The sequence below is a fragment of the Neocloeon triangulifer genome, unplaced genomic scaffold (assembly GCF_031216515.1).
Source record: "Neocloeon triangulifer isolate White Clay Creek 2 clone unplaced genomic scaffold, ASM3121651v1 ptg000014l, whole genome shotgun sequence".
NCBI classification, from domain to species: Eukaryota; Metazoa; Arthropoda; class Insecta; order Ephemeroptera; family Baetidae; genus Neocloeon; species Neocloeon triangulifer.
This window is the reverse complement of record NW_026775556.1, coordinates 11,930,567-11,953,228: the sequence shown is the minus strand read 5'-3', so window position 1 is coordinate 11,953,228 and position 22,662 is coordinate 11,930,567. Positions and strand designations below refer to the sequence as shown.

At 35.3% G+C, this 22,662-nt stretch overlaps 4 protein-coding genes across 4 annotated transcripts; 3 read left to right on the top strand and 1 right to left on the bottom strand.

Moving 5' to 3' along the window:
• The first annotated feature begins 2,608 nt into the window (after positions 1-2,608).
• Positions 2,609-8,473, top strand: LOC132201727 (uncharacterized). Its single transcript, XM_059628148.1, has 23 exons — positions 2,609-2,787; positions 2,845-3,134; positions 3,188-3,408; positions 3,466-3,539; positions 3,620-3,819; positions 3,895-4,055; positions 4,105-4,276; positions 4,338-4,531; positions 4,586-4,902; positions 4,967-5,109; positions 5,166-5,274; positions 5,332-5,507; positions 5,803-5,959; positions 6,023-6,210; positions 6,264-6,469; positions 6,521-6,788; positions 6,843-7,003; positions 7,071-7,239; positions 7,296-7,489; positions 7,541-7,854; positions 7,919-8,061; positions 8,129-8,231; positions 8,291-8,473. Exons 1-23 carry the CDS (start codon positions 2,640-2,642, stop codon positions 8,350-8,352), a joined length of 4,170 nt encoding a protein of 1,389 aa, XP_059484131.1. The 5' UTR covers positions 2,609-2,639; the 3' UTR covers positions 8,353-8,473.
• Positions 8,467-12,390, top strand: LOC132200400 (nose resistant to fluoxetine protein 6-like). Its single transcript, XM_059625838.1, has 12 exons — positions 8,467-9,743; positions 9,795-10,045; positions 10,114-10,340; positions 10,397-10,476; positions 10,535-10,734; positions 10,791-10,951; positions 11,008-11,170; positions 11,219-11,412; positions 11,464-11,789; positions 11,866-12,008; positions 12,059-12,173; positions 12,238-12,390. The coding sequence occupies exons 1-12, from the start codon at positions 9,617-9,619 to the stop codon at positions 12,282-12,284; spliced, it is 2,034 nt and encodes a 677-aa protein (XP_059481821.1). The 5' UTR covers positions 8,467-9,616; the 3' UTR covers positions 12,285-12,390.
• Positions 12,391-12,852: 462 nt separating this feature from the next.
• Positions 12,853-16,243, top strand: LOC132199973 (nose resistant to fluoxetine protein 6-like). Its single transcript, XM_059625107.1, has 12 exons — positions 12,853-13,203; positions 13,258-13,499; positions 13,570-13,796; positions 13,848-13,927; positions 13,981-14,180; positions 14,286-14,446; positions 14,503-14,665; positions 14,718-14,911; positions 14,979-15,292; positions 15,349-15,491; positions 15,551-15,659; positions 15,720-16,243. Exons 1-12 carry the CDS (start codon positions 13,083-13,085, stop codon positions 15,779-15,781), a joined length of 2,016 nt encoding a protein of 671 aa, XP_059481090.1. The 5' UTR covers positions 12,853-13,082; the 3' UTR covers positions 15,782-16,243.
• A 1,924-nt stretch (positions 16,244-18,167) lies between these two features.
• On the bottom strand, positions 18,168-21,874 carry LOC132199447 (probable peroxisomal acyl-coenzyme A oxidase 1). The gene is made up of 11 exons (XM_059624157.1): positions 21,421-21,874; positions 21,134-21,290; positions 20,862-21,030; positions 20,674-20,797; positions 20,022-20,266; positions 19,808-19,968; positions 19,583-19,745; positions 19,299-19,526; positions 19,130-19,240; positions 18,821-19,075; positions 18,168-18,732 (listed from the first exon to the last, which is right to left on the bottom strand). Exons 1-11 carry the CDS (start codon positions 21,590-21,592, stop codon positions 18,472-18,474), a joined length of 2,046 nt encoding a protein of 681 aa, XP_059480140.1. The 5' UTR covers positions 21,593-21,874; the 3' UTR covers positions 18,168-18,471.
• Between the last annotated feature and the right edge of the window lie 788 nt (positions 21,875-22,662).

Genomic DNA, 22,662 nt, shown 5'->3' with positions numbered 1-22,662 from the left:
AGTTAATCTGGAGGAGATGTGAACAAGGGGCGCAGACCACAGCAGACATAAAATACTGCCTGCAAAAGGAAAACCGAGGCTGTAAAAATAGGAAAACGTGAGTGTTGTGTGAGCGCAGGCAAAGAGTTGCACTCTGGACTAAATTTTATGTGTGCGCCGCAGGGCAGGGAAGGAAAATTCTACTTGGGACTCATCCCACGGGACACGCAGGTGATATTGCTATATGAATCCGGCTGTAAAGTCTGATAAATATTCATCACTGGGGTGCAATTTGGGAGGCCTAGCAACTCAGCAAAAGTGGATTATTTGACCATCATGCCGAGCAGCGTTTTGGCAACTTTCGGATTTGAATTTGTGTCCCGGTGGGACACACTTGATATACGCACTGCTCGCTCTACTTTTGTGAAACAGGTCCTTCAGTGTTGAAAAAAGAATCACGTTACATTTATTTAAATTTTTTTAAAGGTGTTTTTCTTATAGAAATATCGATTTATTTTTGTTGTTTTGTAAAATTTTCTTTCCAAAGAAATTTTCTGCATTGAAAATTTCATTCCAATTTTAATCAAAATGCATGAAAATTGATTATATTCTATGAACAATTAATACAAATTTATTGAAGCAATTAGAAATGTCCAGTTTTTTTTTGGGTCTGTTGCATGATATATTATAATAAGCCGCCTATGATTTTTATGTTGCCATTTTCTTGTAAATTTTTCACAATTTATTTATTAGGAAAAAACAAACGCAAAATCAATCGCACAATTTCCAGTCCCTGGGGTGAATTTCCCCCGTCTTAACTTTGGAAAGAAAAGTTCTCTCCAGCTGCAGCCGACAACAACCAACACATAATCGAAAAGATCCGCCAGAGAAAGTGAGGAAGAGGAAATAAGGTTTCGCGCAGTTTATTTTTACACAATAACAACAACTGCAGCCAACCAACAACCAACACACCGACAAACGTCGGCGAGAGAATAAGAAAATCAACCAAGTGTGATTTGATCCCGGGCGAGTGAAATGTCAAATTGAAAAGGCTTCGCAGTGCGGTGTGGGATCACAATAAAAATTCGCCTCCTCTCTGCTGCTGTAAACAAGCGACAGTTTCCCTTCTCTGAACTCCCCGTGATGAATGGACCCAGAGGTGGCGAATTCGACGCACAAAACGAACATGTGCGGCTTTCTATATTCATCCTATATATATAAATAAATAAATAAATATATTAAATAATTTTGCAATTAGGTTTACTAAAAATCTGCACATAGCTTGTAGAAAATGGGAATTTCTAAATAATATATTATTAGAAAATTTATTCCATGAAATTAATGAAATTTTGACAATTTCACATTCATTTAGCACATGGAAAAATAAATAACAATTTTTTTTTTAATTTTGTAAGTGAGCGATTTTGTATATTTTTTTTAAACCAACAGCGCCATTTTGCTATTTCTTCTTAAGAAAAATAGAAATATTATTCAGCTTTAATAAAGGCAGCAGAATTTAAAAATGTAATTTTCTTTCTTTGCAGACTCACTTTTTACGACTTTTCTACTTAAAGCGTCTATAGCAACTTTGGGGTAGTCCCTTTTCTTACAAGTCTAATTATGCAGACACAGATGAAGTTGTTTGGGCGTTGGGCCAAAAGTGGCTGAAAGAGAGACAAAGATGAAGACGCTCCAGCACCAACACTTTTGTTAAATGCGCGGAACAAACGGCGGAGACGGACGGACCGTGAGAGGGTGAACCGAAGACGGCTCCTCGCTGCTCAAGACAGTATTCCACACCATTAGGCCCGCACCGGAGCAGTGTCGTCTCGGCCAGGAAATGACGTCGGCGTCTTTTGATTTCCGGGAAATATCGCTTTGGCATCTTTTTGGCGCGGAAACGATCACAAAAGACCCGTCGCTAGATAAATAATGTTGATAGTAACGTGCACCACTTTACACATGAAGCTCTATGAAAACGGAAAATTGATTTTTGGTAGGGACCGAAAAATGCTTTATTAAAAATGATCCATTATTATTAAAATCAAAATTTCAAGTAAAAAATTAACCAAAAAATTTACTAAATAATTCTTACAGTGGAAATATGAACAAAAAAATCATTATGTTGAAAAACTATGTAATTTCCCTATAAACCTGATTAAGTTAAATCAAGTTAAATTGATTTTTAATAACTTGTTATTGCGGTTTAGTCAAATAAATTTTTTACAACAATAGGAGCAATTATTGGAAAACAAATGGAAACTTAAAATACCATTGGTGGAAAGATTTGATTGGGCTTTAGTCTTTACATTTGAAATTAATTAAAAATTAAGTTACATTAGTACTTGTAATTAATTGCTTTGACGTGGAATTACGTTCCGAGACGTTAAAATTCACTTAATTCTCAAAAATTAAGTTCTGGAAATAAGTTTTCACCGCACTTAAAATTAGAAAAAAAAATTGATTTCCGCAATATCATTTTTTACTCAATAATTAAACTCTATGATAAAGGGAAATATATGAAGAGAACATCTATATGCGTCACCTGGTCTATCAAATTATCATGCGTTTATAATCTGTTGTTTAAGGACTGGGCTCGCGATTGCATAAATAATATTCAGATGACTAATATAATTCAGTCTTTGTGATTCGGCGTCAGGATGCGTCCAACGAGCAAACTGCTGTCCATCTTATTATTCTTCTGCATCGCTAAGGTCAGCCAATCAGAGCCTTCTTTGCAATGCACTACGGATATTACAGCATACCAACTTGGACTCACATCGTCTCTGAAACCTTGGGCACTTAAAAGTAAATTTATTTTTTAAATTAGAACGTGCAAACGTGCAATGATTTGAAATTTTTCAGTGCTCGACTCGTCGACAAAGTTGCCTCCAGACGGACTTTTGCAAGGCACTTTCCTTTACCAACTTGGAAATTTTGATGAATGTTTATCCGTCAACGGTCCATTGAACAATGACGGTGATCCAAGATTTAAAGGAAAATTTTGTCGCGTGCAGTTAGGGTTCAAGGCCAATGGAAAAACTGAACCAAAAGTGAAGCTCATGCTAAATATGATGAAACTTGCCTACGACAAAATTTCTTCAGGCGCGAACTTATCAGATTCACGTGGCTACTTAACGTCTGTGGATTCCCATGTAATGATTGATAAAAAGTTACATAGATGAATCACTTTATTATAATGTTATAGGCAAGCCTTTTTCCCGAGACCGGTCCAACAATACCTGCACAGTGGGCGGTCTGTGCACCTTCCTCCTGCAATGCAGATGGCGTAAAAAGGGTGGCTGATTTCAATTTGGGACTTTTCTTCTCACCCCTTAACTTAGATGTTTCGACTAGGGTAATTGAAGATTCATGCTACTCCATAGATGACGGTTCTAAAGATCTGGACACCGGTTCTTGGCTATTTTTGTAAATTTAATACAATATGTTACCAATGAAGATTCCAAAAATTTTATTCCTTTCCAGGATTTTCTTTATCTGTTTGACAACTGTGATGGCATATTCTACTGTCTGCGATTATGTGTGGCCTGAACATAAAGGTTAATTAATATTTCAGAGCTTACAATTGATCGTTCATCAAAGATAACAAAATAATAATAATATAATTATTTTCTATTAGCCTTGAATGTGATTGTAAAAGCTTTCTCATTGAGGACAAATTTGCGCGAACTTTTCACCCTTCCAAAAAGTGCCGCACCTGGACAATTAACTTGTTTGCATGGAATCAGAGTAATAAGCACCTGGTGGGTCATTTTACTGCACTGCTACATGATAAACATCTCTATCCCTCCTATCAACGCTCTACTGGCATTAGAAGCGGTATTTATATTTCATTTATTTCAACGATAATAAGATACCTAAAATTGTATATTAATTTCTGTTGTATTTATGCAGTACCGTTATGATTGGACGATGGCACCTATTTATAGCGGTGGTTTATCAGTAGATACATTTTTCCTTCTTAGTGGGCTTTTAACAGGCTACGTTGTCCTGCTTGACCAAAAGAAAGGCAGATCTTTTAACATTTTCAAATACTACGTGTTTAGATATATCAGGTAATAATTATTATGTTAAAATAAAAAATTTCCAACAAAATTTTGGCAGGATTACGGCTCCATTGGCTGCTGTCGTGTTCTATCTTGCAACATTACATGCAAAAATGGGAAGCGGACCAGTTTGGGATGTGTTTACTACGATGCAAGCACAAAATTGCGAGAAAAACTGGTGGGCAACGCTTCTTTATATAGTGAATTACTACAAGCCCATAGAAACTTTTGTAAGTTTATCAGATGCTTTTAAATTTAGCAAAATTATTTATTTTAGAATTATTAAACTAGTGTGTAAGCCAAGCATGGTACTTGATGGTCGATATGCAGCTGGCGCTTTTGGCCCCAATTGTGGTTTTCCCACTGCTAAAGTGGCCGAAGTTCGGACTTGGATTGATAGGACTTTTAATGGTTGGATCAATGGCTATGGATTTTGCATACACTATGATTTATAACTTGCCGTGGACAATCACATTCTTGGTTCCGTAAGTTCAATTTATTATCATTATAATAATTATTTAAACGGAATTATTTTTTAGGGAAGAAACGACCGGAGACTTTAACTATTTGATCTACACTAATACGCCAGCGAGAGCCGTGCCCTACTTATTTGGGATGATCCTTGCTTACATTTTGGCAAATAAAATGACGATCAAATTGCCAAAATGGAGCGTCATCTTAGACTGGATTTTAAATACAGCTCTTTGTTTGGCGATTATTTATGTCATTATCATTCCCTATAGTAAAGGGTACGATTATGATAACATCAGCGCTGCGTTCTATGCAGCATTTCACAGGCTGGGATGGTCAGTTGGCGTAAGTTGGGTCATTTGGGCATGCGTCAACGGCTATGGAGGTACAATTGTACAACTTCTATAACACAAAATAATAATAATAATAATAATTTCCTAATTACTTAGGACCTGTTGACTCGATCCTTTCGTGGAAATATTTCCTTCCATTAAGTAAATTGAGTTTCTGTGCCTATTTAGTTCACATGGACCTCATGTATTATCACATGTCCATAATAAGGTCGTTAAGCTACCTCTCTCACTTTGAAATGGTACAAAAAAAAATAACCTTAAAATAGTATTAAAATTCATGTATTTATGAGTTTAGGTTTTTGAATTTCTTGGAAACTTGATCATGATGATTCCACTCACTTTCTGGCTATACCTGGCTGTGGACGCGCCTTGCCAGGTCATCATTCGTGCAGCATTTGGGAAACGTAACATAATTAATAATTAAGTTTTAAATTCTCCAAATAAATAATTTAAAATTTTAGCAAATCGAGCAGCTATTTCGAAAGAGGATGATGTAAAGCATCTCAAAACCGAAAAGGCTTCTGAAAAAATGGCACCGTCTGTGAATGAAGAAAAGCCTGAAGTATCAAAATCATTAGAAAACAATGAGATCGTCACGGAGGACAATAAGAAAGATGAATTGGAAGAGATTAAGAGTAACTAAACCCTTTGTTTCCCTCCTGATTGTTTATTTTATATTTTTAAATAAAAAAATTATTCTGATAAATGGAATCTGAATAAAAAAAAAAAATATTAAAGTCCAACGCTGTAAACAGTAGATAAAGATGCTTGAAAAATTATAACTTGTTTTCTTATCGCTGCGAGAATATGCACACTCAAAGTCCTTCATCTGCGATAATTTTTTGACAAACACAACATTATCCGTTGGCGATATTCATCTCAAGTGGTCCATTCAACAGCGAATAATTTATTCAATCTAACTCGCCGCTAAGACTGGTGCAATGCTCTCTACAAAAGTTGGGGAATTTCTGTTATTATTTTATTTCCTCCACTTTTGGTTGCCTATATGCAGAGCCGACTGTGAAAGTGACATTGCCGCTTACATTCAAGGTCTCCAAAGCCAGGAAAGAGAAGAATGGGCACTGACAAGTAAATTATTCTGCTACTTTTTTTAAACAGCGGAACTAATTAAGAAGAAACTTATAATTACAGTGCTAGACTCGTCGGCAAAAATACCTGCAGGACTGATTGTGACTTCATATCAAACGCCTATGGGCAACGTCATGACGCACTTAGGGAATTTTGATGAGTGCGTATCACTTGAAGTTAACCAGGGCGAATTAAATTTCAAGGGGCAGTACTGCAAAGCAACCATGCAACTGTCATCATCAGAAAATAAGGTTTTGCTTTTTGATATTTAAAGTCATGTTTTTACTTTTATCTAAAAATACAGTTTGAAAATATATCTCTCCCTGGTCAATGGGCTGTTTGTGCACCATCGACTTGTGGGCCAGAAGGAGTGAAAGAGGTGGCTGATTTTAATTTGAACTTCTTTCTATCACCCTTCAACGTCACAACTTCGACGACAGTTTTGGGACACACATGTTATTATGATGGAAACGGATTCAAAAATCTAGACGCAGCGGCTTGGGTTTTTATGTAATTTTTTAATTATTTAATATCACATACTATTATGTAATTTTTTTATAGATCTTTTTCTACTATACTGATTGTTTGGATAATTTGCTCGACCGCTCTGGAAATTTTATCGGAGAAAAATTCGTTCTTCCTTGTATCTGCCTACTCTCTGAAATCAAATTTGCGCGATCTGTTCAAAATTCCCAGAAAGTTTCAGCCAGGGCAGTTGGGTTGTTTAAATGGTATTAGGGTTCTGAGCACCTTGTGGATTATATTGTGTCATACGTACGGTAGTGGATCTGCATACCCTAACATTAATATGCAAGATGCATATAATAAGGCAAGTTTAAATAATGCTTTTGTTCTTTACATGTTTAATTTTAACTTTTTCCAGTATTTATCGGATCCAAGCCTAACTGTTATAACAAATGGCGCTCTAGCGGTTGACACATTTTTTTTCTTGAGCGGACTATTGACTGCCTACATTGTTTGCATGGAAAGATTGAAAGGGCGGCCTTTTATCGTGTGGAAATATTACATTTATAGATATTTGAGGTTTGAAATTGAAAAATACAATGACAAATATTATTTTTGCAAATAACAAAATTAATCTCATATTTAGGCTGACCCCGCCGTACGCATTTATGATTTTTTACCTTGCTACAATTCATCGACTATTTATCACCGGCCCATATTGGGATTGGATCGAGTCGGCCCATCAGAGGTGCTCGAAATGGTGGTGGCTGAACTTGCTTTACGTGACAAATTATTTCAAAAGCAACGAGGCACCTGTACCTTAAAAAATCTGTTTGACAGGCACAATTTTATTCTGCATTAAATGTTTCAGTGTGTGGGCCAAGCGTGGTACCTAAACGTGGACATGCAGCTCAGCTTTTTGGCCCCTTTGATTCTCCTCCCTTTATTCAAATGGCCCAAACAAACATTGTGGGCAATGGGAGTTTTGATTTTGGCGTCGATGAGTGCAACCTTCGCCGTTACTTATACGGAACATTTGACTTGGACGGTCACAGCAACCTTAATGTTAAATTCAATTTTCAATGTTTGGAACGATTTTAATAATTTTTTTTATAGACCAGGGGCAAAAGATTTTGGAAAGCTTGTTTACAGTAACACCCCAATGCGAGCGGTCACCTATCTATGCGGAATGCTTTTAGGTCACTTGCTTAGCAAAAATCGCAAGGTGATCATTCCTCTCTGGGCGGTGTTACTTGGCTGGCTATCAAGCACTGCAATATGTCTCTCCATCATGATGACAGTTTCAATCACTTATCAAGACGGATTTGTCTATGACCCTCTGCAGGCGGCTTTTTACGCCGGTTTCCACAGACTTGGTTGGTCACTCGGCCTTGGCTGGGTGATTTGGTGCTGCGTAAATGGATACGCAGGTTAGTTAAATTCATTTTTCATAAGGAAAATAATTTCAAGCTAATAACTAAAAATTAAAATAAGGGCCTGTTGACAAGATTCTGTCATGGAAATATTTTGTACCACTCAGCAAGTTGAGTTATTGCGCTTATTTAGTGCACATGGACGTTATTAACGCACACATGGTTCAAACAAGGGTTCCGAAATATATCAGCCATTATGAAATGGTACTTTTAATTACTATTAATATTTATGCGTTTTATGTATTCTTTCAATTAAATTTAATGATTTTAGATGTACTTATTTTTTGGCGAGCTTGTAATGTCTACCCCGTTTACTTTAATTCTCTACCTAGTGGTTGAAGCACCAAGTTTGAATATTCTTCGCACCATCCTAGGTAAAAACAAATTCAATACTTTTCTTGTAATGCTCATTAAAATAATATGATTTCACCAGGAAAAAAGAAGAACGAAACAAAAAAATCCCTTGATAAAGAAAACAAGATCAATGAGCAGTGATAAGAATATTAAAATTCCCCCAGAACATTAAATAATGATAATGGTCAACCAGTGCATGTAATTGACGTAAAAGCTTTTGATTTCTGTATATGTCAAGGTTGTTTGGGGGGGGGGGGGGACGTCAGACAAACCATTCAATAGAAGCCCACTTAAAATAGTCTCAAATGTGACTCAACTTCTTTTTGTCACATGATTATATTCAAATCTAATCACTCTTGCAATCAATCACGTCACTCTTCAACTGTTCGAAAATATTTAAATTATAAATCATCTTGCGTCATTACGCCAAGATAAAAGTGTTGGTCATTTTTTTTTCAATGAAAAATATGTAAATTGTGAACCATAGTTAAAATATTTAGACAGCTTCAATGATTTTGACTGTTTTTAAAACTTGAAAATGTGTTGAACTACATGAAAAAAATCTGCTCCTATTACCTCAAAATACATTAATTGCAATGAACTAAATTAAATAGAAAATTAAACAAAAAAAAATGATAAAAAGATGATAAAGATATTAAATGTAATGCAAAATAATCAATACTCAATTGCATATTCTCTAATAAAATTCAGCCATTTTTGTTACATCAAATATCATCAATTCAATTCATTCTTGTGACATTATTATTTCATGAGGGCACATGAGGGTACATCCAGTAAATACATTGAAATTATCAAAACAACTGGAAGATTTTAATTGAGACGAGGTTTTTCGTGGAAACTGATTGTACCACTCGTTATACATTTGAAACATAAAACGGTAATTTACGCAGTTTCGTCTTACACCAGTGCATGTTTTGCAAGGAGAAAACTTTTAAGAATTAATAATAATTTTAAGAGAAAAACGGACATATAAAATATTTTTACAAAGAATAACAAAATATCTTGTTCCTTGGTGTCAATGCCAACCAAATTCAAAACACGGATGCTTTTAAATTGTTAGCCATATAATTATGTCAATAAATATATGATGTAAATTTCTCTAAGCACCTGAAAGTTTTTAACTTTATATTTCCTTAAAGATTTTATAAATTTAATTTAAAGGAAGATATGCAGAGCTAGTATTTTACGTTAAGGAAATAAAACTAATGAATAGAAAAAAAAGTTAAAAACGATTTTGCTGATTCTGGGAGAAATTGATAAAAAAAAACGATAGCCCCTCGTCACTATCTGTCCGCCTCTCCCAGCTGATAAATCCTATAAATCAGTTAACATTAAACAGAAGAAGCAAAAGTGCACCAAAATTTTTAGACATAATTTAAAAAAAATGGAAGTAGTGTTTGTTCTTGGTTTTGCGCTACTTTTTTCAAGTGCAAGAAGTGATTGCGATAGTGATGTAGAAGAATATTTCCAAGGGCTGACATCCAATAGCCCTAAACTTTGGGCACTCGAGAGTAAGAATTTCGTGATCATTTATTGATAGAACTTAAACCCTATTTTAAAAGTGTTTGACTCTTCAATCAAGTCATTGGGCGATGGGTACATGGAGTTATCATTCATTTACCAACTGGGTAATTTTGACGAGTGCTTAGCGGTAGAAGGACCAATCACGGCTGACGGAAAACCAAGATTCACAGGACAATATTGTCAATTTGCAATGGGTCTTCAAGGTATTCCACAGATGGAACACTTAATGCAGAATAACAGCGTCAAAGAGACGCTTCAAATTCAACGGAATTTGAGGCGAATTTTGCATGTGAGCTTTTTTTCCTTTCAAAAGAATTGAAGTCTTTTTATTTATACAAGTTTTTTATTTAATTTTAGCACCCAGATTTCCAATCCTTGAACGAACCATTTATGCTTCCCACACTTTGGGGAGTTTGCGTTCCATCTTCTTGCGGGATTGAAGGCGCTAAGCGGGTTGCGGACTTCAACATGCAATTTTACGCAAATTCTATAGGGTTCATGGCAAATACAAGCGTGTATCCTGAAAACTGCTACTATGAAAATGACGGCTCAGAAGTTTTAGATGCTGGTTCATGGTCTTTCATGTAAATTGAAACAAACAAAAAATTACTCAAAAATAAGTTTCCATTACTTTTTTCAGAGCTTTTGCAATTATTCTGGTTGCTATTATTTTCGTCGCAACTATAATTGACGTATCTAAAAGGGAATTAAATAATTCTGGTAAAATATCAAGGATTTAAAGATAATATTATAAGTATTAACGCAAAATTCGTTTCAGGAATGCAGTCATGTGTAAAAGCCTTTTCCCTAAAACAAAATCTAACCGACTTGTTAGCACTGCCAAAGGTTCACGCTACCGGGCAATTAAGTTGCCTTCATGGAATGAGGACCTTGTCGATGTTGTGGATCATCTTGTGTCACACATATTCAAACGCCGGAGCTTTTCCTTTGGTGAATTACGTATCCTACACTCAAAAGGTTATTTTCAAATTTTTCTAAGACCAATTATAAAAACGATTGGGCATTTTTTTCAGTTTTCGCAGCAGTGGTTTATGGCTCCAATATTGAACGGTTATATGGCCGTTGACACTTTTTTCTTACTGAGCGGGCTGTTGACGGTTTATGTGCCCATGATGGATCTAACCAAAGGAAGAAAATTCAATATTTTCAAATATTACATTTATAGATACCTAAGGTATTTTATTTGAAATAAAAACAATTTGGAATTGTTCCTGTCCCCTCAAACTTTAGGATCACCGTACCTTTGGCAGTTGTTATCTGGTTTTTAGCCACAGTGAGTTTCCACTTAGGCAAAGGTCCCTTATGGATAGCCTCCTTCGAATATCCTAGACAAATTTGCCAAGACTACTGGTGGGCCTCATTAATTTACATCGCAAACTACTTCTACGAAAATGTAATTAAATAATATTTAACTATTACTTCACAAGAGAAATTTATACAGTGCCTCGGGCAAGCCTGGTATCTCTGTGTCGATATGCAGTTGGCCCTTCTTGCACCTTTGATCATCTACCCTTTGATGAAGTGGCCTAAATTTGGTTTGACTGCAATCTTTCTCCTCACCTTAGGGTCAGTGGGTGCTGTTTTTGGTGTGACATATGTGGAGAAGTTACCGTGGACAATGCAAATTGATTCAGAGTAAGATGAAGGGCCTCTTTTTTCAGAAAATAATTTAATTTCAAAATATAGTATTCCCACAATAGAACGCTATTGGGACATAATCTATGTAAATACACCCATGAGAGCGGCTCCATACCTTTGCGGTATGGCTCTCGGCTATGTTCTGAGTAAGAAAATGCAAATCCCCGTGCCAAGATGGGGAGTAGCACTAGGCTGGTTTTTAAGCATGGCTCTCATTCTGGGAGTGATTTTCCTCAGCTGGATCCCATACAACGAAAGCTATGATTCTGAGCTGTATGAACCGTTAGCTGCTGCTTTTTTTGGAAGTTTTCACAGACTGGCGTGGAGCCTTGGCCTTTCATGGATCATTTGGGCCTGTGTTAATGGTTTGGGTGGTATGCATTTTTTTTTTAATACTATTAAATAAAAAATAATAATTAATATTGTTAAATAAATTATAATAATTTTTAGGAATTATCAACTCAATTTTGTCTTGGCAGTATTTCTTGCCGTTGAGTAAATTGACCTTTAGTGCATATTTGACACACTTGGCGGTCATGGGTGTACAGATGGGCCTAAGAAGAGTGCCTTCCTATGTGTCGCATTTTGAGAACGTTCGTATTTCCAATGAGAAAAATTATAAAGCTGATTTTAATATTTTTAGTTCTACCTATTCAGTGGATTCCTTTTACTTATCATGCCATATACACTCTTCATCTATTTAGCAGTTGAAGCACCGCTCATGTCACTAATGCGGCTAGCTTTCAAGAAGAAAACAGGTGAATCACACCTTGTCTATTTGATTAAATATTTGCTCAATCAAGTTGCATTTATTAATTATAGAATCTGCCACAAAACGGATCGACAAGATTCTAGGAAAAAAATCATAGATGGCGAGGGCACCATTTCTTAATTTGAATAAGATTGTAGTTGAAAAAAAAATCAATGAACATAATGAAAATTAAGAAAAAAAAATTGTTTTTAACTATGTAAAACCTTGTTCTTATATAAAAATTTAAAAAAAAAATGTACGTCTGATTTGCTTTTAAAATTGGTTTATAAATTCATTAAAAAAATTTAAATTATTTCTTGTTAAATGCATATTTGTTTACATAAATCTTTTTTACATAAAGTAATTTTTGCAATTACTCTTTAATGTCAAATTTTCTATTCATCTTGAATGCGAGTAAAAGTTTATTCTAGGTAAATCAGGTAAATGTGAGTGTATGATGAATATGAAAAGATAAGGATTATATTTTTAATTGAAATATTTTTCTCAGCGTTTGGTTACTTTGCAGTTTAGAATCGATATTACATAATCTCCCAATCAGCATAAGTGTTACTAAAGGACCAATAATTATTTTGGCTGTAATCAAAATGAGATAGTAACCAAATGACCTTTTGCAGGCAAATCGCTGTTTTTATCTCAATGACTTTTTGTAACTCAACAGCCACTCAGATTTTCACAAACAAGATTTCCAAAATTGTATACAAATGATTCAGACTTGCATATCTACAGATAATTCAGAGCGCTGCGTCAATACAAAATCTATCTGAATTTGTGTCCACTTAGATTTTGCGCATTTTTTTCATAAGTTACCTGATGGCTCTTGAAATCTAGCAACTTTATAGCAGTCCTTATTTTTTTCACAAGAAATTCTGCTGAAACACAGCACTTACTTCTCACAATGCAGCTACTTTACGGAATAATTTTTCTAATGATCGCAAAATGGTCTAAAGCTGATTGTGATAGTGACATTCAGGCATATACACAAGGATTAAGCCGAGCCGAAGAATGGGCACTAGAGAGTGAGTTCCTACATATTTTAATTTTTTGGTCGTATATTTTAAAACTATCATCAGTGCTGGACTCGTCTGTCAAATATCCGCAAGCGGGAATGTTTGAAGGAACACTTTTGGTCCAACTCGGAAACTACGACCAGTGTCTTTCTTTAAGAGGGCCCGAAGACACGCCAGGTGTTCCACGATTCAAGGGCCAATACTGTCACTTTAATTATGGGTTCCAAAGCCCTGAAGTGGAAATTTTGAATGAAACCTATGAAGAAGCAATTAGTTCAAGAAAGGCGCTTGATCGAATGACTCGCGTAATATTTATATATTTAAATTTACAAATTGCATGAATTTGAAATAATTTTGTTAATAAAACTAATTAAGCCAAGAAGAAACAGTAAATCTGTAGCTCCTGTGGTTCTTCCCTTTCTGTGGGGTGTTTGTGCACCATCATCGTGTGGCAGCGAGGGCGTGAAAAAAGTTGCAGACTTCAACGTCAATTTTTTTACTGGAATTTTCAACGTCGAACCAAGAACATCCATTGTTCCTGGATCTTGTTACTATGAGGGCGACGGCTCAAAAACTCTAGAAGCATCGTCATGGGCTTTCATGTAAATTTTTTTAGCGAATTTAATTTATACGGTCTTTAATGTTACTTATAGCGCGTGTTTTGGGCTCCTTTTAATATGGATTGTGATCTCGACTGTTTATGAATATTTGAGACCCAATATGGATGCCTTGGGTAAAAATTAAAAACAAATAAAACTGTTTATAGTAATAAAATTTTTTAAAAAGGCTGGAAAATTCTAATAAAATCATTTTCACTTCAAACAAACTTGGGAGATTTGGTCAAGCTACCAACAACCCACGCTCCAGGGCAACTGGGCTGCCTGCATGGAATTCGCGTCATGTCCTTAATGTGGGTGGCTTTTGGACATTATTTCTTGTTCCACACTGCGTGGCCCACAACCAACTATGTCTCTCAAACTCTAGCGGTGAGATATATTTAATTATTCTAGCCCTGTTCTAGCCTTTTTTGATGATACGCATATTTTATCAACTAAAAAAATTAATTCATTCATTAATTCTATCTAAATTAGGCAAGGATGCGTTGGAGCATGGCGCCTATACTGAATGGGTACCTCTCCGTTGACACTTTTTTGCTGCTAGGGGGAATTTTGTCCACGTATGTGCCATTAATGGATCATCAAAAAGGACGGAAATTTATCTTTTGGAAGTATTACTTGTACAGATATTTAAGGTGAGAAAATATTTTTGAATTAAGGTTTTTTTATTTAATTAATCTTTTTTTTTCAGAATTACACCAGCCTTAGCTGCAGTTATGTGGTATATGGCGTCAATTAATAATTATGTAGCTCACGGACCAATGTGGTATTTCACTGTTGGAATGCGCAAAACCACCTGCCAAGAAAACTGGTGGCCCACTCTACTTTATATAACAAACTACGTTTATGAAAATGTATCCTCTTAATTGGAGAAATTTTACCAATTTTATTTATTTTAAATTTCAGTGCATCGGTCCAGCCTGGTATTTGTGTGTAGACATGCAGTTGGCTCTTTTGTCACCAATCGTCATCATCCCCTTGATCAAGTGGCCTAAATATGGATTGGGCATTTTAGGTTTCTTGACTTTAAGCTCAATGGTGGCAGTTTTTACTGTTACCTACGTAGAAAGATTTCCGTGGACATATGTTTCAATCGGCGGGTATGAACCAATCAATATAACATCATTTTGATAATTATATTTTTTTTAAATGTATTTCTTTTCCCAGACAAGACTTGGCCCGTTATATTGATGTTTTTTACTCCAACACGCCACTCAGAGCAATCCCTTACCTAGTTGGCATGGCGCTTGGTTACATTTTAAGCAGAAAAACTAAAATTTCAATCCCGAAATGGGGAATTGCTCTTGGGTGGTTGTTGAGCGCCGCCATTTGTCTGACCATTGTGTTTACCATTCTCATTGTCTACGCCGAGGATTATGTTTATGAGCCAGTGGCGGCGTCTTTTTATGCCACTTTTCATAAGTTTGGATGGGCCATTGGAGTTGGTTGGGTGATTTGGGCTTGCGTAAACGGATACGGAGGCAAGAATTAATTCTGAATTAAAAATTGGACCAAAATAAATTACTTCTTTTAATAGGGCCAGTGAATAGCATTTTGGCTTGGAGGTACTTTGTACCCTTCAGTAAACTGAGCTTTGCCGCCTATCTCATTCACCAGGACATGATGGATTTCAGGCGTGCACTGCGAAGGACTGCTAATTACATAAGCGCCTTTGAAATGGTTTGCATTTTTTTTTTTTCAAAAAAAGTTTGACAAGTTGAACATGCGTATAATTACAGTATTACGAGTTTGCCGCCTTTGTGATTGTTCTGGCGCCCTTTTCCGCTGTGCTCTACACCATGGTTGAAGCTCCAATCATGAATTTATTAAGGATTGCTTTCAGAAAAAGTAATGCGTCATAATTTGGTGGCATCCTAATTACTAACTAAAATTAAATTCATTTTACAGAATCACATCCAGCAAATGCTAAGTCCGTGGATCCAATGGCCAAGTCGGATAAAGATAATTAACTAAATAATTCAAATTGGCTCATGCTCTTGTATTCGGATTTATTGAGAAAGCCAATAAGAATTCATAAAAAAAAACTAAATAAAGAAAATTTTGGTGTCAGTTTTCAATTTAATAAAAAAAAATAGAACGCTAACGAATTTTCGATTGATGATTTTATCATAACAATAACACCAATACAAGAAAAATAGGCAGGCCTTTCACGTTAAAGTCGTGCCAGTTTTTTAAATTTGGCTTGCCATCCTCATAAAATTTCTTTTTTTTTTCTTTTTTAAAAAGAAATAACACGTTACAAATATAAAATTATTTTATCAATCCTCTGACCTGATGCCTCTGATCAGGATCAACACATTGAAACTCATTGTTTCTGTTTGTTGCATTTGGCTTGTTTAATATGTGCGCATAAATAAAATTATTCAAATTTTTAAATTTTATTTCAAAATGTTTAAAAAATTCCGTATTTTATCTTCAAGAATAAAAAAATCTAAAATGTTTATTTTTAAAAGTTTTTTCTGATTGTATATTAGGCCCTCTACAGATATATGAAAGAGATTTATTTCCACTTGTTAGCAAAATGTACGCCCGGGAAGGCCGGGAAATGCTTTCGAATTTGAATTTATCTCCCCTAGCTGCACTAGTGTGCGTTACGCTCACTCAACTTCCACTTGAGGTAAAAACAATAATAATATGATTTGTTTGATGCGGGGAGATACCGTGAAGTGCGTGGATATCAACGCACACTGCGCACGTGAAATTATTTTCGATTGAACAAGTACGGCGGAAAAAGCGGCGGCGCGCTGGAGAAGGAAAGCAATGCTGGGAAAACTGTCAGGCTGCACCGCTGATTTCATTTGTCGTCATGGATACGGCGCGAATATTATCAAAACTTTGAGAGAGCGTAGCCGGAATATGATTTTCGAGATGGCACAACAACAAACTGATGCGCCGGCAGCGTCACCATGGAAACCGGAGCGGAGCAAAAGCCGTCGAAGCGACGGTTCAAAAGCCCTCTGCTCCATTTTTGGCAAATAAAATGAGCTTTCAAAACCTGAGTTTTATCATGCGCTATACAAAAATGAGGACGTTTGTATTTTTCAAATTCTTCTTCTTAAGAATTGAGAGGATAGATGATAGATTAATAGTTGTAAAATTATATTAAATTATTAATGAGCTAGAGATAATAATACTAGGAAAAAGTCATGAAATATATATTTTTAAGTAGCATAGCATGAATTAAATTCATAATTCAAAGTATTGAGACAAAAGAAAAAAAGATGAATAATGGTTTCCTTGAATGAAATTGGTTCATAATCATCTTTTACAGGGTTTTATACCCCTTCTGGAAATTATAAATATTATGTCTTTGTATTATGCTTTCTATCAGTTATTGTGCCATAAAGACACCTGATTTTTTTAACTATTCTATTGAATTTTTTTATGTTTTACTAATTAAATAGAGATATGTGTAGTACATAACAATAGCAAAAATTTGACAAACAAAATTATTTTGGATGAATTTATATTATTATTTAACATAATTATCATATTTCAATTCCGCTATTATGTATGTACAATTCATGCCTCCCTTTCCCTTAGCATCATAATTATGATTTTAAATTACACATAAATAATAAGTGTAAGTGGATAAATTTTCTTACCTTAAATGATGCGATTGATGCGTTGATGAGTGCGGCTGCCGGCGGGAGTGCAAAGTAACCACATATTTAATTGATTTGTTTCTCCACGAACATAAAATCTCACTTGCAAAATGTACTAAGCTGATGCTTCTTTTTCTTACATAAAGTTTTACTCTAACACTATCGCTATCATACCAAAATAGCATCCAAAAAGAGCTACTCTGGTAATTATGAAGTGGTTTTCTTCCCAAATTTTCACTTTGTTTTAGCAAGTGCGTCATGCGTAGGAGGTGCAGCTGATCAATGTACGCCAACGTAAACAAATACATACAGCACGCTTATAATGTTTCAAGCCTGCTCTATGGCGCGCGGTCTCTTGATCACCTCTATTTTTGTTTATTTATCTCGCAATTTCCCCTTAAGAACTTAACTGCAGGGCAGGATGACATAGAACTGCACAGTTATTTTGAATTCAAATCTTAAAAAAATACGTTTTCCTATTTATTTATCTTAATTGCTGAAAATTGTAATTTTTTTTGCAGTTCTTTTTGTAAGCAATTTATTTACATACTTCTTTTTATGTAAGGCATTGAAATGCGTGATCATAAGAATTTTTTGCTGTGTCTATTCATTATTTTCTTTTGCAAGATGAATGATTCTTATAAATAAATCTAGGAAATCATATTAAATTATTCTCTTCAAGCGCGACTTTTTTCATAATTCTACTTTTTGCAACAATTCAACATCGAATGTTAAAATTTTTTAAATAGATGTGTAAAAATTTATTTAAATCAATACAAATATATGAATGAACCGGCAAGATTATAACATAAAACTATAATATACGTACAAAACAGGTTAACATAACAAAATATAGTTCCGTAACAAATTGCTCACTGGAGTAAGTCTATGCAAGGTAAACAAGAATATGCATAAAATATAAAAGTGTCAATAAACATTTAACAAAGAAAAAATAAGAAGAATCCCTTAATCCAGATTAAAACAGCTCGGATTTATCACGCATTTGTTTGTTGCTTAAAGTTGGCAAAGACAGCTCAATACTTGGCTCTCAGTAAGTGAGAAAGACTGTTGTTGTAAGAATCATGAACAGGTTTAGAGTTGAGGGGGCTCAACATAGCTGATGCCAAAAGTCTCTCATACACTTGGCCATCATAGCTTCCAAGAGCAGACCCAACAATCTCATCTCGCAAGTCAAAACTGTCGACCAGCCCCACAGCATTTGGACGAATCTTCAAAAGTAACTCATTTTGCCAGTCTTGCAAATTTTGGATGTCATCGCTTCGCAGACCACAGAACTAGAAATAATAAAATGTTTGAAATAAATGGTTTATTATTAAATTTGTTGGGTAATGAACACATTGATGAGTTTAATATACAACATACCTGGAGGAAATCTCCTGATTTTTTCAGGGCCCAGTATACGCAGTAAAGGTCGCAAAGTTGCACCAAGACCTCTTTGATAGGGTCACTCAGCTCGTTGACACCAAAGCGCACGGTATCTAAAAAGCGGTCAGTTATAAATGCTCGGCAATGAGCTTCGGCAGCATCCGTCAACTGGACAGAAGTTTTGTTCCAGGCATCCTCTGGTGCCAGACCAGAGTCTCTGCCCTTCTGCAAACTCCTGGCACAAGCTGCCACCTGAATAAAACTTTAAATTAAATTTGTTTCTAGCAAGTATGCGTTTGTTCCAACCTTTCCAGCAGCGATTTTCTTGAATCCCTCAACAATACTATCTGTTGTATTGTCCCAGGCTCTGAATTGTCTGTTAGGCCTCAGATACTCCACTGTGGGGGAAAGTTCCTCCTTGGATGGGGGAAAACAAGGATTTAAAAAGTCTAAAAATTAAAAAAATTGGGCTTACTCCTGCTTTGGCTTTGGTATATGCCTTCATAAGGGCCCTGGCTGTTTGCAAGAGCATCACAGTGTTTTCACCTTCGTAAGTACTAGCAGCTGTAACGTTGCCGTAGGTGGTTGGGAAATTACTGCAGGCCATGTAGCCGTGGCCACCACAGGAAAGTCGGAGAGTTTCGATTGCTGTTGCAGTATCTGCTGTGCTCACCGCTTTAAGGCAACATGCAATCGAGTGCAGCTAGAATCAAATTATCAAATCAAAAAGTTGTAAAAATATTAATTCATTACACTAACCTCTGGCAGGAGCTCCAGGTCGCCAGCGTCAATTTTGGCAGTCACATCATTGTACATTTCCCAGAGCCATTTGGAGGAAAATTTGAGTGCGTAGACGGTAGCAAGGAATGGGAACAATTTATACATTTGAGTCAAGTAGTCCATGATCTGAGGCTCCTGCTGCCTATTTAGTTTCAGTATTTTACAGTGAGACATTGCTTGTATATTGCAAAATTGTGTACTTACCCAGCAATCATCTCAGATTGTCTTCTAACGGCACTGTATCTGACTGCAATTGTCACTGCCTTGGACAGATAGGATGCCATGTCCTGCACAATCACTACTCGAACAAACATCATTGTGCCATAGGTCAGCTTGTTACTGGGGGATTTCACGTAAGTTCCATCCTGTACGTATTTATGTTCAAGTTTGTTTTTAGTACAATTAAATTTAGATTTACCGGAAGCACTTGGGCGTTTTTCATCAGCATTTGGTTTCTCGGAATGGGCGTTTGCTTGAAGGCAAGGAAGCCGTTGTTGGTTGCATTCATGCCAAGTTTGGGCCCGATTTCTCCAATTGTGACGCCTGGCATGGGTCGATGAGTCTTTTCATCTCTGAGCTGAACGATAAACGGATGAATGCCGTGGCATTCACCCTTGGTGTAAAGTTGAGCTACCACAACTGCATAATTTGCGGTTTGGCCAACTGGAAAATGATGAAAATTTAATTATGTACAAATATTTCAAAGATTGATATATTCGATATAATCCAAATTTAATTTAAAAGCTAATATGTTTATTTACAAAGGGCAAAATATCACTTTGAAATTTAAGAAAAAAAAAATAAATAACACTGTAAAATTGATATTTATCACTATTATTTTGAAAGTAAATGTTAAAATTTTTTTTTACTCTATTTAATTTTAGACATATTGAATTTAAATTGAAAAAAAAAATTTGGACCTTGGAAGATTTGTTTTAATTTGTTTATCAAGGTTTTCAATTAACTATACATAACAAAAGTAATCAGTGTGCTAGAGATAAGATTTGTTCCAAGGGTCAAATTTCATTGGATATGAATCAAAGCAGCAGGTAATTTTTTCTGAAACTCACGTCCACCAGGCCACCATTTGTACGAAGTTAAAGTTGGACTGTTGAGGAAGAACTGCTGAGTCTTTGGATTGTACGTAGCTGTAGTCTCAAGGCCTCTAATAAAAGTTCCATGGCCAAGCTCGGTCTAAATTGATGATTATTAAAAATTAAAAAAAAAAAAAAAAAAAACATAATCAATTTGATCATACTTGTGCATATGTTCCGATCACTCTACAGTCCCAAGCTTTTTCAATCCAGTAGGCACATTGCTCTGGTGTACCCTGACCCATCAGAGTAGGAATGAACATCACATAATGCAGTGCAAGAGGGTTTCCATCCTTCAGGATGGCTGAGCCCAACGAGCCTCCGAGTAATTGACTAGAATTAAGTTATTAATAAAATTTTATTAAAAAATAAAAATTTCTAGTCATTTTTAAAAAAGTAACTGAAATATAATCATGGCTTTTATGGCAGTTTTTACCGATAATTGTCGATGGTTCCACCCTTCTCTCTCAATTCCTTTAATTTCTTGAAGAGGTAACATGCTTTCTTCAGTCCGTTTCTGTACTGATCTTCATGGCTCATGAGCTCAGGAGGAATGTCGTCCAAAAGTTCAGGATCGCTCAGGAAGAAGTTTTCTATGAAAATTAAAAAATATGTATGTAAATTTAAAAAAAAAATCAGAAAATTAATAAAATAACAATTTTAAAATGGATTTTTTTTGTTTTCGATAAAAAACAATTAAACGTAATTATTTGTAGGCTTTACCTCTTTCTTTCCTGTCCTTGTACTTTTCGATCCCTCCATCCAAAAAGTATGTGAGCTCCAAATTGTTGAAATTGCATTTTTCTCGCTCCTTTTGCAGGTCGGGGTTGACCTTTCCTGGAACGACAACGTACTCTTTGTTGGGCACTTGTTTGCCAGCCAATCGACCAAACATGATTGCACCTTTCTTCGTACCTTCTGCGGTCACACGTTAATTAAAAATCAGCTATCACAATTAGGAATCAATGTTGATTGACAATCTTGGTTGTAAAATTCACAGCGCGATCGAAGTTCAAAGATAAAGGCTACAACGGATGTGATAGCGACATGTTATGCAGAGTCGGTGGTCGGATCGCTTTCGCAATTCTCAGCAGCTTTGATGTTATGAGCAAGCATTTTTTAATTTATGTGCTGCAAAGCGCAGAGGCTCATTCTCCGAATCAAAACACTCGTCACTCGCACTTTCTCATGTGGAGGAAAGTGGGACAACATCAGTGGAAGACGGAAATCGAGACACGTTACGCGATCTGCCATCTATTCCATTTACTAACTATTTGTTAGAAAAGAGCGCGGGCCGCCTTGCCTTGATATCCTGAATGCGACTATGGCTCTATAATTGCATGTTATGATTATTCATATTGCCATAAAATAAAACGGATAAAATAAAAATAAAATTTTACTTAATTTTTTAACAATAATTTTAAAAAAAATATAGGACTTCAATAAATCAATAAAACTAGAGTGGATAGGCTTATTTATGCGAAATATGAAAATGTGATACATTATCCAAATTAGAAAACTTCCAATGTAAATTATACTTTATACTAATATTAAAAAAAATAGCTTTCTTTCTGCAAGAGTCCACTGAAGGAAACGGTAGACAAAAAAATTTAAAATTACGTTAAATCCCTCTAATGCTTAAATTTAAAATTATCATTTTGATTGACTATCGACTTGCTTTAATTTAGCTAGTTGAATATCGCATTCATTCTAGGCAATTAATGTTTCAATGTATACATTTTCATTATAAAAAAACTTAAATTTATTTATCAAAACCGATCGTTCATTATATTCTTAAAAAAAAAATCATTAAGAAAAGAATAAATGTTAGATTTTTTAAATGCCTCTGATAAAGACAATGGGTGAATTATTCACATTATGATATCAGCCATTTTACAAGTTATTAGCTTATTGAATGCTATGATATAGCAATTCAATAAGCTAATTATGATAAGTAATTTAGTA

What these genes read in the sequence shown, in the direction of transcription:
- LOC132199973 (XM_059625107.1), top strand. Translation starts at nt 13,083, where the DNA reads ATGCAGCTACTTTACGGAATAATTTTTCTAATGATCGCAAAATGGTCT. An exon ending in ACCCAATATGGATGCCTTGG is followed by an intron (nt 13,928 to 13,980) that starts GTAAAAATTAAA and finishes TTTTTTAAAAAG; the next exon opens with GCTGGAAAATTCTAATAAAA. An exon ending in ATGTCTCTCAAACTCTAGCG is followed by an intron (nt 14,181 to 14,285) that starts GTGAGATATATT and finishes TATCTAAATTAG; the next exon opens with GCAAGGATGCGTTGGAGCAT.
- LOC132199447 (XM_059624157.1), bottom strand. Translation starts at nt 21,592, where the DNA reads ATGTTTGGTCGATTGGCTGGCAAACAAGTGCCCAACAAAGAGTACGTT. An exon ending in CAATCTGAGATGATTGCTGG is followed by an intron (nt 19,746 to 19,807) that starts GTAAGTACACAA and finishes GAAACTAAATAG; the next exon opens with GCAGCAGGAGCCTCAGATCA. An exon ending in AGAAAATCGCTGCTGGAAAG is followed by an intron (nt 19,076 to 19,129) that starts GTTGGAACAAAC and finishes AGTTTTATTCAG; the next exon opens with GTGGCAGCTTGTGCCAGGAG.
- LOC132200400 (XM_059625838.1), top strand. Translation starts at nt 9,617, where the DNA reads ATGGAAGTAGTGTTTGTTCTTGGTTTTGCGCTACTTTTTTCAAGTGCA. An exon ending in ATTTGAGGCGAATTTTGCAT is followed by an intron (nt 10,046 to 10,113) that starts GTGAGCTTTTTT and finishes ATTTAATTTTAG; the next exon opens with CACCCAGATTTCCAATCCTT. An exon ending in TACATTTATAGATACCTAAG is followed by an intron (nt 10,952 to 11,007) that starts GTATTTTATTTG and finishes CTCAAACTTTAG; the next exon opens with GATCACCGTACCTTTGGCAG.
- LOC132201727 (XM_059628148.1), top strand. Translation starts at nt 2,640, where the DNA reads ATGCGTCCAACGAGCAAACTGCTGTCCATCTTATTATTCTTCTGCATC. An exon ending in TAACGTCTGTGGATTCCCAT is followed by an intron (nt 3,135 to 3,187) that starts GTAATGATTGAT and finishes ATAATGTTATAG; the next exon opens with GCAAGCCTTTTTCCCGAGAC. An exon ending in ATGCGTCAACGGCTATGGAG is followed by an intron (nt 4,903 to 4,966) that starts GTACAATTGTAC and finishes CTAATTACTTAG; the next exon opens with GACCTGTTGACTCGATCCTT.